Raw genomic sequence first — 14,312 nt, 5'->3', positions numbered from 1 at the left:
CGGGAGATTATGTCTACATGCATGACATGTACAAAATTGTTTACAATTGCTCAGCTCAGGAACCAATTTCTAAAATACAAGATTCCTTAAAGAGTTACATAAAAGCCGAGACTAAAAAATACAAAAAGCATCATGATTCATTAGAATATCAATAGCAGTCATGGCAGTGGCGTGCACAGCACAGCACATTGAAAGTGGCGGGGCTAGGTTGTTCACTTCCCCCGAATGGAGTCTGATTAGGAGTGTAAGGTGCGGGTGTAGCCCGCACTGCGAGCAGCTTGCCTCGAAGCCCCTCACGGGTGGGGTCCAGGGGTTTTAGCGTTTTAAAAGGCCAAGGCAAGGAATCCTATTTTGAAGGGGCAAATTTTGACGTTTTTGCACCTTCCCCTGAATTCCTCCAAATGACTTACAAAAGTGGGGGCCTGTACCCCCCTGCCCCCCCTTTGCGCACGCCACTGTAGAATAGTCATAGTTATAGTACTACCGTACCTCAGCATTTCTAATAATTCCAATATTTTATAATAATTATTTATTAAATTTTGCGATATGATATATTGTAGGTATGCTAGGTGAATTCAAATTTGCCATCAAACTGCATCATTTTACGTATCAAATTAAAGCCCTTGAGTAAAGAAAGCCAAAACTGAAAACATTTTTGTAATAGCACTTTCCGTAACAAAGTTACATCTTGTCAAAGATTGACTTTCATCAAAAAGATTCTGCTAGCAAAATTCCCCAAAACGGCTTTTAGGGGTGTTTCTAGATCTTAGTCTCATGGCGATAGCAGCTTTTTTAATGGAACTGCTATCAAAATCCTCTAAAATTCCATGTGCGACTTGATTATCACCATAAAAATCATATATTTGGGTCAAGTGAAGTATAGAAAACATATTTATGTAGGTTTCCTTCACCAGCCTATTCTCGAAAAAAATTCAAATTTCTATGTAAATATGCATTGTGTTTGGGCCCCGGTCTCGGCGAATTTCGCTGACTAGCAAATGTGTTAACTAAGGTTTGCCTGGGATACCTATATATTGATGAAAACAGTTTACACTGGAGACACCCTATGGCACTTCCTACAAATGCAGAACAAGTAGGTATGAAACCGGTGTCGTCACTTAACATTGACTATGTGTACGCATGATCGTTCCCAATTTCGCGAAAAAAGGGGTTATTTTTAAACTATGTTCGCGAACATTTTATGTTCGCGATGTTTAAAAAATAGGGTTGTTTTTGACCACGGTGTACTTTCGAAATTAAAAAATAGGGTATATTTTTGTGAATCATGATAATGTTGAAATCACATGATGCATCCTATTGGATGTATTTGTATATATTTTTCTGTTATTTTCCTCATTTATATATTAAAAGGACAACAGAGTTCTCCTCAGAAAAGACAATGAATCAGAACAAGTGTTTTTTTTGTGTGTTCTTGAAATGTTAAAAAAGGGGTACCGGTACTTTTGTAAAAGTGTACTTGAAATGCAAAAAATAGGGGTATTTTTAAAGGCTAATTTGTACCCGTTTTAGTGTGTACAATAGGGGTAAAAATGACGAAAATGTTCTTGAAACCGCAAAATAGGGGGGTATTTTTGACTTAGGGAACGATCATGCGTTACGCCTTTGAATGTTAAGTGACGACACCGGGGTATGAAAGGTGAATTCAAATTTGCCATCAAACCACATCATTTTATATATCAAATTAAAGCCCTTGAGTAAAGAAAGCCAAAACTGAAAACCATTTTGTCATAGCACTTTCCGGAGCAAAGTTACATCCATGATCCTGTCAAAGGTTGACTTTCATCCAAAATAGTCAGCCAACTTTTAATGCATCAATTCAAAAACAAAACAGCATAGTCGCATGATAGAGCAGCTTTTCTATGTGGAACTGCTATCAAAATCCCTCTAAAATTCCATGTGCGATTCCTGGGGTGCGATTATGTCATCACAAAAATAAATCACATTTGGGTCAAGTGAAGCGTAGTAGACAACATATATGTAGGTTTCCTTGGAAAAATCTGTTCTTACAAGCCGGCGACAAACGTCGGCTTGTACTGTCTTCTTCCAATTCTTCTTCATCTTCTGGCAACCTCGTGACATTTTGCGTGACTTGCCACGTTTCACCCTAGCTCTCTTATGCTTCGACAGATTTCAACCATACTTGAGCCAAATGACCACTGGACTAGGCCAAACCTTCCATTTGACTTTGACCTTGCTGTGACCTTTGACCTAGCTATAATGGTCAAAATGTGATTTCACAAAAATGCTACTCCTTCCACAAATTTCATGCGATGAGAACATGGTTATATCACGTGACTCAACTTTAGTCGGTGTCTATAGGGTGTGCTCAGATAAGGGGTCAAAGGTCATTAAGGGGTCATTTCCGGTCAAAGTCTAAAAAATATTCAAAAAATCACTGTCTTTACAAATTACATAGCAGAGAGTCGCCATTAGCACACATGCATTGCTACTAGCCAGGGTCTTTAGGATGCCTACAGTTTTGGGGTCAGAGGTCATTAAGGGGTTACTTCCGGTCAAAAACTAAAATTATCAAAAATGTTCAAAAAAATTTATCTCTTAATGTAAACAGACCAGAGTAATATAACCATCATACATGAATCAGTGCTACCTGATGTATGCATGGTATTTTTATTTTGGGGGTCATAGGTCATTAAGGGGTCACTTCCTGTTTTTAGCTAAATAACTTTAAGAATTTTTATCTCAACAACTAAACATAGTAGAATTTTTTAATTAAAATTGGAACAATGCATTTTGTCGGTGTATGTAAGTTTTTTTTTCCATTGAAGTCAAAGGTCATTACGGGGGTCAAAAGGTCAATCAAAAATTTAAAAAAATCAAAATCCATGTATAAGTTCCGATTAAGCTGAAATTCACCAGGAATATTTCTTATGACATCCTAAGCACAATGCAAGAGCAGTTGACCCCATCCGTGACCCAAGGGTCAAGTTATAGGGGTCAAAGGTCAAATTTCGAAATTGGTCCAATCGAGCTCAAATTCAACAGGAATTATTCTTACGACATTCTAAACATGTTAAAATATTTATGACCCCAAAGGTCAAAGTATAGGGGTCAAAGGTCAAATTTCTAAATTGCTCAAACTTGACCCATTAACAGGTCGGCTTGTGTGTCATGTCTCGCATGACTTTCTATATAGCTCTTGTTTTAATTTTCTTTGTAAAATATGTACCGTATTGTGTTTGGGCCCCGGTTTGGGCCAATTTGGCTGACTAAGTGACTAGCAAATATGTGTTCATAAAAAACAATAATTGTTTGATAGGCATAACTCGATCGACCCTAAAAAATCCCTACCTACCTGCCCCAATTTGTTTTTGATGTTACGCCAATCAAACAATTTTTTAGGCCTTAGCCAAAGTGTTTAACATTTGTTTACCTGTTGCTCAGTGATGTTTTCACATAAACACATCTTGGCATAATATGTCATTGTTTATATATTAAAATCTTGTTCATTTTTCATACCAGTAGCTTCCCGACTTTAATAAGAGTGAGAGATTTGTTTTAATGCCAAGTCTAGTAAACTAGTCGGTTGCTCGAGAAGAACACCATGTCTGTCAACCGCAGCAACCAGGGAAGCAAGACTACTTCCAAGGTACGGTACAAAATGTATATATTATGCATAATATGCAATACAGTGTACTTACAAACATGTATCACACACATGTGTCAAGAACAATCCAAAAATTATACATTTTATTTTATTCCAATTTTGTTTAAGGCCATGCGTTTTAACCTCGCCGACTTTTCGTCACACACTGATTTTTGAAATTTGCGACACTCTTTCACCTTCAAATGCCCATATTTTTCAAACCACACCCCCCAGCATGATAAAAGTATACATTTTCTGAAAGGAAATTGAACAAGGAATCCAACAAGACACTCAGAAATACTGTCAGATGTAAGGTTTTAATGCTACATTTATGTGAATGAGACAAAACATCAACTGACAGTGGTCCAGCGGTATAATGTCACTAACATTTCTGTGTTACCCCTGCATCTTATTTTATATCATTTTCTGATAGATCAGAGTAAGGGCTTTCCTGCAATATATAAATGTATGGGGTTATCACTTTAAAAAATAATACAACCCTTCAAAAATTGACAGAAATATAATTAATTTTTCTTATTGTCTTGGAGAACATTGGCCTATCATATACCCTAAAGCAGCCAACTATTTTAACTTTGTACAAAATAAAAGTGTAGATATTAATGTCAGCTTTCGTTTGATACCAAATTTATTGATGAACACTCATTTTAAAGGAAAATAGCAACATATTTGCGCACCGACTATGAGGCTCCCAAAATGAAAACTTTGCTTACAGTTTTGTGCAGAGTGCCCCACTACCTCCACCACCCCTTCCTTGGCCAATTGGATTGAGTCCCATTCTATAGATGTTCAAGATATCTTATTGACACCTTTCCATAATTAATAATTGGTGTTTTAGCTGTCATTTGATACCCAATTTACTATTAAATCTATTTTTATTCCAATGATACATTAAAAAAACTAATGACCACAGTGACAAATGTGATGCCACTCGCCCATTTTAGATGTCGAGTTCAAAGCACATGCCCCTATCATTAGCTCAAGGCAGTTTATTATTTCAACTATTTTACAGAATAAAAGTTCAGATAACAATGTCAGCTTTCTTTTGATACCAAATTTATTGATATACACTAGTTTTAAAGAAAATTTTAACATTTTTGCACTGCGAGGCACCAAAAATGAAATTTCCCATTGAGTTTGTACATAGTGAGCCGCTGCCTCATGAGCCGCTGCCTCCACCACCCCTGACATTGGTCATTGGATTGAATTCCATTCTGCTTCTGTTCAAGATACCTTCATGTAACTTTCCATAGTTCATCATTAATATATTAGCTTTCATTTGGTACCAAATTTATTGCCATAGCTTCTTTACTTTCAAAGATATCCTCAAAAAACAAAACGATCATGGTGAAAAGTGTGACACCACCACCCTTTTTGGGTGTTCAGTTCAAAACGCATGGCCTTAAACTTTCATCAGTGGAACATGTCATATTCTCTGCATGTAAATCAAGGGGGGGAAAGGCAAATGGCCAATTCCACCGTTACGGACGTTACAGATACGTGCAACTTGCCACTTTTAAGTGAATAGCACACATGTTTGCTGTTAGGATAACAATTTATTTCTTAGTATGCTACTAGTGCACACTCTAATGTTCATTATAATGAAGCAATTTTGTTTTGGCTTTCTTAGTTAATTAGCTACAGAAATTAGAAACGAGCGTTACGGACGTTACGCGAAAGTGCCTGCCTTTTTGACAGATGGTACATATCCTTAAATCTCCATTCAGTTCTGTGTTTTATTTTTTTCTGTTAACTATATTGAGCAAGCCCTGACTCCATTCTATGTAAACATGAAAAGCAAGTTTGATATTAATACTCCTGTATCGTCCTACACTGTTGATTTAGTGTTACGGACGTTACATTTTATCTCAAATGTAACGTCCGTAACGTTTTTCATGATGAAAAAAACCTGTCAAGGTGCTTCCTTAGATTTTTTTCTTTACTATCTTGAAGTAGGTCTGACATCAATCTATGGAGGCATGATTAGCAAGTTTGAAATAAATGCTCCTGTTTTGAGCAATAATGTTCCAAAATTTTGTTACGGACGTTACAAAGGCACTTTTGGCATGGAATTGGCCAAATACATTATTGGACCTTATTCCACAAGCGCATGAATTAGTTTCATGACCCCTAATCAGGGGTAGCGCTAGGTTGCTTTTTGGGGTCCCGGACCCACCAAAATAGAGTTGGGACCCCCTGTTTTTAAATTTTCTGCAAGTTCAGGGGTCCCTGCAGACCCCAGTTTTTCAATCTAGCGCTATTGCAGACATACTATTTATGCTGCATTTGTGCAACTCGGACTCACCAAACTCTACTCCGGACCCCCTACTTTTTAATTTTCTGCAAGTTCGGGGGTCCCTGCGGACACTGGAGTGTTTAGTTCTAGCGCTGCCCCTGCCCCTAATAACATAAAAACTAAACAGTCTGTTTTTATAGGAAGATATGTTAATCATGTTACTTTATGACACATTTTTGTAAAACAAGACTTGATCATGGGACATTGCATTGGATACAACTTTTGCCAAGTCAAACTTGTGGATGAGATCATGAGAGATTATAATGTTTAATTTTCTTTAAACGATTTTCTGATTTCATACCAATTCATCTAGGCCCAGACTACTACATGTACCGTATTCATTCCAATAAGCGCCCAGGGCGCTTAACAAAGTCATTTTGGGTGGGCGCTTATTTTTTACCTTGTTTACCTAATTTTTTCACAAGAGGCGTTTATTAGAGACAAATTTACGTATGTTATAAAAGGGTACTGAGACGTTCTAACAGCTTTTCTGATGCAGAAAATGTTTTGCAAGTTTACACAGGACTTGTAGTCCTGCAGCTATTTCACTGTATCGACATCTATCTGTAACTTCAACATGAATGGTACCCTTTAGCAAATTTAAAATACCCTGGGTGGGCGCTTATTGGGGCATGGGCGCTTATTGGAATGAATACGGTATATAATATATTATCTTTTTTTTTTTTAAGGATGCATGCATTTCTTGCAATTAGTAATATGTTGAAGTGAAGATTACAATTTTGAATTTTAATTTAAAAACAATCTTTTTTTTAGCCACGTGCCTTAAATTCTTTGACAAAGTCAACAAGTAAATCCAGCAAAGCAGTTGCCAAGAAAAGGTAAGATATAAGCGTTTTTTGTTTTTTTTGTTTTTTGTATTTAAAAAATGAAAATAAATCTGAAGCAGCCAAGTTTGGATATAGGGATGTGCAGCTGGAATATCGTGATTTATACCCAAAATATACCAAACTTGACGGCTTAAGAGACCCCAAAATACCCATATTTCCCGTTATGTTCCAAATTATGGTAAATTTGCCCAAATCACAAATTTTGCTATTTTGGAAAAAAAAAAGATTCCCCACTTTTTCCAGAATTGTTTGAGAATTTTTTTTTAAACACCCTATTTCTAAATCAGTTTGCTGTCAAAAGAGACCCAAAGTTATACCAACAAATCCCAGGCAACAAATCGGCTGCACATCCTTGTACCCTCCTTTCTATTCAGTACCCCTAGCCTCCCCCTCCAATTCAAGTAACTAAATGCAGAAATTTTAGTAACCTAATGGATGGTACATATACATGCAGAAGTACATGCACCAAAAAATGCATTTGTACATGTTCCAGAGGTGTAAGTCTTCCGAAATCCCTGAATTTCAGAAATGTGGCCAAAAAATTCGAAATGTAAAAAAAAATTTTTTTTTAAATTTTATTTAAATTTTTTTTTTTTTACATTTCCGGGATTGGATGATGATAATTTTTTTTGAGGGGGGTGACTCCGTGATACCCTGCAGCGTAATCCCTGGACAAGCCCCCTTGCACTTCCGGAAATTTGGCGAGGTGCTCGCCATTGGCTTGCATGTTTTTCAGGGAGTGGATCGTTACCTCACTTACACCTCTGATGTTCAGAAACCCATTCATACCAGAAAGGTATGCATGACTTTGCATGGGTATCATAACTGGTCATAATTTGTGTTTTGAAAGAAGAAATAGGATAGGTTTCTCACTTGCAGTTGTCAATCAGCCAATAATTTTATGTACAATCGGATAAATTACAGCAAGATAAATTGTTTTGTAAATTTAAAGCACTAATATTTTCAAATCTCAGTTCAAGAAATTTGCAATTATTTAGGGTACAGGTACCTACATTTCAAGGTAACCAAATTGAATAAAAATGCAAATGTCAAATGAATTTTGCAACTCCTTTGTACATGACTGATCATGTGTTACCATTTGAGGTTGGCATATAATTATGTGTGTTTTATATCACCCAGTTGTGATCAGGAATAAAATGGACCCTAAACCACTTCCACTTGCCATGTAAATGCATCAACTTGAGCATTCCATAATCAGGCCCGTAAGGGCCGTAACTACCCGCCCCCAATCCCCAAATGCCAAAAAAGTCCCCTTTTTGACCAAAAAGTCCCATTTGCCAGCCAAGCGAGTGAAAAAATAGGGTTTTTATGCTTTTTGGTCAAAAAGGTCAAAATTTTGAAGAAAAAACAGCCCCCAAATAAATTCTGGTTACAGGCCTGTCTATAATATAATGCTGTCAATTCAGGTGTGAAACCTTACACACAAAAGTGGTGTTTTATTCTTGTCTAATAGATCCAGCAAGAAGTCTACCAGTCCTCCATCTATAAGTCCAGGATTCTCCTTGTATTCAAGTGATTCAGACTCGGCTGGTGTGAGTAGTTTAAATCATGGTTTGGACAGGTGTGCTGCTCTTTTGGCAAACATTCTGGATGAAGATGCTTTGGGTAAGAGAATATGAGAGCTGATCAAACTAAGGCTCTTATCAATTCCCGAGTACATTGATTCAATGTGTCCCAGGCTGTTCAATAGAAGCAAAAGTAATTAAAATGTACAACATTAAAGGGGTACTACACCCCTGGCCAATTCTGTGCCTATTTTTGCATTTTTCTCAAAAATGATAGTGAATTGGTGACAAGTAAGGTAAGTATATTATAGGGGCAAGGACTACAATTACTGCACTGAAAATTCAGCAACTCAAGGCAAGTAGTTAAATTGATTTATTGATCAAATATTGGTTTTCCCTCATTTTTGACTGTAACTCCACAACTGTTGTCTGTGCTGAAATTAAATTTCCAGTGCAGTAGTTGTAGTCCTTGCCCCTATAATATACATATCTTACTTGTCACCAATGCGCTCTAATTTTTGAGAAAAATTAAAAAATAGGTACAAAATTGGGCAGGGGTGTAGTACCCCCTTAAAAGAAGAAGTTATACATGTGGACCCTAAATTACTTGTTATTCAAGGTTGGAAACTGGAGAAATGCTGAGCACTAAATTGCTAATTTTTTTTTCAAAGCTGGATAAAGTTGTACATTTAATTACTTTTGCTTCTATTGAACAGCTAGCAATGCATACAAATTCAATGTGTCCATGCCTCTTCAATAGAAGCAAAAGTAATGTACAACACTATCGACCTTTGAAATTCTTCTTTAGTAGCAGAATTTCTCAGGTTTCCAACCTTGAATAACAAGTAATTTTAGGGTCTATAACTTGTTCAATTTTTGTAAAAAAAAAATGTGTTTTTTTGTGTGTGTGTTTTTTCGGGCACCCGCCCGAATATTCAATCGGGTACCCATTTACATAATTACCCATAGGTGAGAGCCTTAAATCAAACGCCTGTAGTGATTTTAAAATCTGTAACAGCCTTTAGTAATGGCTAGGGATGTAGCGTCAAATTTGCCTTGAAGTAAACTTGGTGCGATTTGATACTAGGACATGGTAGAAACTTCTGCTCAATATATTACCAATTAAATTGTTCAATTATGCAGTAGAAGTGTCACCACAAAAAACGTGGTAAATTCACAGTCTTTGAAATCACTTACTGACGATTTGGGCATTAGCGTCACATTACAAAGGAGGAAAATTATGAACAAATTGACAGCTATGCAAAGATGAATAGGAGAACCTTGTGAAGTTGTGAAAAGAATCTTATATAATGAAAGTATATAACAAAGTGTGTGTCATTGTTTGGATTCCTTTCAGATGTTCCAAGCAAGAAACACGCAACAAAGAAACAAGCAGTTCAATCCAGACAACCGTTAAAGGGAAAGCCAACCCCCAGAGCTACTTCCATGAAGAAAAAGAAACAAGGTCAAAATGTTGCACAAAAACCTGGTGAGTCTGTATTTAGGTTTAACACCATGGAATTGAATACCTGAGTGGAAGAAGGGCCCAACTCCATCAAAACTGTTTTTGAGATATTAAGGAAAAACTTAATATTTGGAAAAGTTTTATAGGCAGAATGTTTTCATCTTCAGTAGACCTTTAATACATGAATATACAATATTACATACATTCAAAATTAAATATGATGTTTCCATGGCAACGATACAGGTCTTAATACTGAACTGGAGTTGGGCCCTTCTTCCACTAATATACTGCAAGTGCCAGTTTCGTAAGCAGATGTGTTATAAATAGAATAGAAATTTGGTAATTGTCCATTATTTTGCACAAGTAGAAGCATGTGAAGAAAATTTATTGTAGTATTGTAGAAAATGCTGAATACATGGCAAACCTATCATTCCCATTTTGAAATGGAAACTGTCAAGATCTAAATGAATTTGAGTTCAAACAGTGTTTCAAACCACAACAGTATGCCAAAGTGGTCAGCATTGTCACTCGGTTTAGCCTTGCAGATCAAAGTCAGTTAACAATTTGTTATACATGACACGATCTGGTCCATGGGAGCCAAAGGCGGCAAATTTGAAACTGAGATAAAGGAAAAAATATGGAGTACAAAAACAGCTAAATACATCAGAAAATAAACATCAAAAAACTTTAGAACCAAGTATGCTAGACCTTTGGTGTTTTCAGTAAATGATAGCCTATTGATAGCTAGATATAATGCATAATTACAGTAACTCAATTTTCAAAAAATGCCTCCTTTGTCCCCAATGGTGGACCAGATCGTGTCACATATAGCATCACATTCTATACTAGTACTGTACTAAAATGGCTTGCTAATATCTTATATTACAGTTGGCAACTGTACCAAGAAACCAGCAGCTAAAGGCTCAAGTATACCAAGAACTTCAGTACAAGATGTGAAACCTACTGTTGAAGTAAGAATACCTCAAGCCACTCAGTTTAACAACCGTCTTGTGTCATCAACACCAGATATGGGAAGTCCCAATCAGTCAAGATGTCTTGCTAATGATGGTAACAAACAAACAAATCGATTACCAAATTCATCCATATACCGCGACCCATCATTGGAAGCTCTCGCAGCTCAGATCCAGATGCTGCGTTCACAAGCCGAAGCGAACGAAAACCTGTCCGATCACTCTGAACACGTTCCTGTGAGAGTTACGTCAGTGGATTTTCAGTCAGGAGATAGAATGCAGCCATCAGCATTTGAGTATGAAAAGATGGGACACGGTGAACCTAGGCAACTTTTACAGAATTTAACAGATCACTTGAAGGATAGGAATATAAAGAATCAGGTGCTTACAACTGAAACATTCATACCTGAAGGTAATCATGGCACAGTTCAGTCTCAAGCATGGCAACATCATGTGCTACCTAATCAACATCAGACTCACTTGGGTGTCACCCCTGAATCACAAAACAAATTAATTCCAGGAGATACTGGTCAAACAATGCTTCCTCCTCCTAGGTGTACAGTGAATCAACACAGTTATCATGGTCAGTTGGAGCCACCAGAATCAAGAAACACGTCATTCATTGCAGAATACCATCCGTTACCAGCTCAAAATATAGGAACCAGTCAAAGTGGAGAGATGATCTTAAAACAGCTAAATGAAATGCAAACTGCTGTGACTTTGCCTGTGTCACATGAAACAACTTCACAGAATATGCAAAGTGACCATGCTACCAACTTACAAATACCTTTTGATGATTCTAAGTTCAAACAAGTGACTAATCAATCAGTTGGAGTTAAAAAGGTGATACCCTCTCAGACATTACAATCCCTTCAACGCAAAAGGACCACACCTGTTGCAGAACATCATGAGAGACAAACTAAAATGAGTTCAAATAGGATTAAAGCAGATCCGATTGAGACCATGTGCATAGGTACACAAACTTACTCCCCTCCTGCAGACAAAGGTGTGCAAACAAGTGTCATGTCTTCTCCATCAAGTTCCGAAGTCAGATCATCCGTTGATGCTGATGCTAACAGCAATGCAATCGCCATCAGAGATACCATAGAGAATGCATTGCAGGATACCCCTCATCCACAGCCTAGGATTACAGTTACAGGGAAGAAGACTGCATCTTGGGAGCAGATGCGTATACTCAAGTTCTTGATAGGAGAGTTGAGAGCAGCTATCTGTGATATTGGTGAGTTTGCCAGAGTGCAATTTACATGCTTAGCTCTTTCCAAGACATTAATTCGGTCCTTTTATTTTGGTTATGACAAAGATAAACAAAGGTGAAAGTTAGAGGATGTGACTCGTCTAACGTCCCTTGTGAGTGACAAAAAAATAGGACCAGGCAACACACTTTTTATACCCATTATGCTGCACAAAAGATACACAGAAAATACTAAATGGTTACTCAAAAAATCAAATTCATTTTCACTTGAAATTTTTGCCTATTTCCAATGTTTTTTCAACAAAATGCAGTGCCAACTCATTTCCTGTACCTAATATTTTTGCTTGTTATTTACCTTCAGGGGTCATAATTTGCCAGTATTTTGCCTTGTTTACTTGTAATTGTCCAATCTCCAGTACGACCGCCATCTTGAATTCCAGCGCTGGTGTTTCTGGATAGTGTTTATCAATATTTCAAATATTCCTAAAAACATACAAAAATGTGAGTCCTGATAAGCCTGTAGTGAGTCATAGTTCCAGCTAAATTCAGGTGAACCAGGACTCACTTTTTTTTCCAATAACTGAGTGGAAAAGCTGTTACTTTCACCCTTTAAGGATGCACACAGGATCACTGAAGTGTTACATGGCCAAAATTGAGTTTTCATCATTAATGTCATCTTCAAACCGTATTTTATCTTGTCATTAATAGATTTTAAAGAAATCTTAAAATTTGAACCATAAGAAAAGCTATTTTAAAGACCGTTTTCATTAAAAATTCGCCAAAATGCAAAAAGCAAATAAATCATTGTTTTCCCGCAATATATCGCGTTCTCGAAACGCTGTATCATGCGGCGCATACAGCTAGCAAAGACACGCACACATGATAAACTGGATGGGCGAGGTGATTGCTGATTGAGGCGCTGGAGTCGCCAATCGCGATAACTACCGTATTTTCAGACATGCCAACTAGTACGGTTTCACCGTATTTTGTACGGTAAAACGTGATAAATACGGTAGTACGGTCACCCCAAAAAAAATACGGTATTCCAGAATTTTGACCAAAATAATAAAATGTTGTGTCTTAAAAAGATAAACAGCTGCAAGATTAGACTACCGACTGAATTACTGGTATCATTTGACCACTTTCTTGGTCTGTTAAAGTGGTTGCCTACATCGCTTTTTCTCTCGACTTTCGTGATGCATGCACATTAAAAAATTATTATTTAATAGGCCAACAAGATGCTTTCCGAAATAATTTTCTTCCGACTTGCAGATTTTTCATGCACATTAATGTTTTTTATTATCCACCTAATGCTAGGTCTTCTAAAGGTATTTAGTTAACTATTTAGCTCTTTTGGTGCAAAAGAATAAGCATAAAAGAAGGTTTCCGACCTCCTTTTACTTCCGACTTTCGCACCATGCATGCACATTAAAGAAATATTTAATAGGCCTACAAGATGCTTTCTGAAATAATTTTCTTCCCACTTGCAGATTTTTTGAAGGTATTTAGTTAACTATTTAGCTCTATTGGTGCAAAAGAATAAACCTACAAGAAGGTTTCGGACCTCCTTTTACTTCCGACTTTACGCACCATGCATGCACATTAAAGAAATATGTACATGTATAGGCCTACAAGATGCTTTCCCACTTTGTTTATTCAGATTCAGATGATGATGATCAATGATTTTCTGAACTTGAAAGTTTTAACAAAGCATGCTTCTAACGAATACTGGACACTTCATCCCCACTTCATCCCCTGGACACTTCATCCCCTGGACATTTCATCCCCTAGACATTTCATCCCCTCGTGTTAAAACGATTCTTTGAGCATGACAGTCATGACAGTGACTCAAGAATGCATATGAATATAATAATTGTTTAGAATCTTGAACTTAGAAGGAACTAATATAAGGAAATTAATAATCTTATTTATCCAATGTATGCACCGTGTTCTGTATGAGCTATCACCAGCTGATCACACGTATAATAATCGATCAATGTTGAATGGCAGCAGGGCCTATAATAGACTAATAGTTAATAATAATTTATACATTCAATGAATTTACCTAAATTGAACAGTGCATACGCGCATATCTTTTGTTATTACTGTGAGTAGGCCTATTGTTATCATTATATTATTACTATTATTGTTAATATTATTAGGCATATTATTATTATTTACTGTGGGTTTTTTTGTTGATAGCTCAGTTATTATTGTTATGTTAAGTGTATTCTCTTTTTTCCTGTTATTTATGTATTTATTATGTATTGTTTGTTTATTAATTAATTAATTTATTTATTTATTTATTTATTTATTTAGTTAGTTAGTTAGTTAGTTAGTTATTTTATTA

The 14,312-nt window shown here is 36.5% G+C and overlaps 1 protein-coding gene across 1 annotated transcript in view; it reads left to right on the top strand.

Moving 5' to 3' along the window:
• LOC140151709 (uncharacterized) overlaps nt 1-14,312 on the top strand; it is a 32,988-nt gene that overhangs the window by 242 nt on the left and 18,434 nt on the right. Inside the window, exons 2-6 of the mRNA XM_072174046.1 lie at nt 3,502-3,628; nt 6,714-6,778; nt 8,262-8,413; nt 9,671-9,802; nt 10,667-11,989. Of these exons, the coding sequence (XP_072030147.1) occupies nt 3,584-3,628; nt 6,714-6,778; nt 8,262-8,413; nt 9,671-9,802; nt 10,667-11,989 (1,717 nt within the window). The 5' untranslated portion in view covers nt 3,502-3,583. The remainder of the gene's footprint in view (nt 1-3,501; nt 3,629-6,713; nt 6,779-8,261; nt 8,414-9,670; nt 9,803-10,666; nt 11,990-14,312) is intronic.

The sequence above is a fragment of the Amphiura filiformis genome, chromosome 5, assembly GCF_039555335.1.
Source record: "Amphiura filiformis chromosome 5, Afil_fr2py, whole genome shotgun sequence".
Classification (NCBI taxonomy): domain Eukaryota; kingdom Metazoa; phylum Echinodermata; class Ophiuroidea; order Amphilepidida; family Amphiuridae; genus Amphiura; species Amphiura filiformis.
The sequence above is the reverse complement of the archived record's forward strand: the minus strand, read 5'-3'. Positions and strand labels throughout refer to the sequence as shown.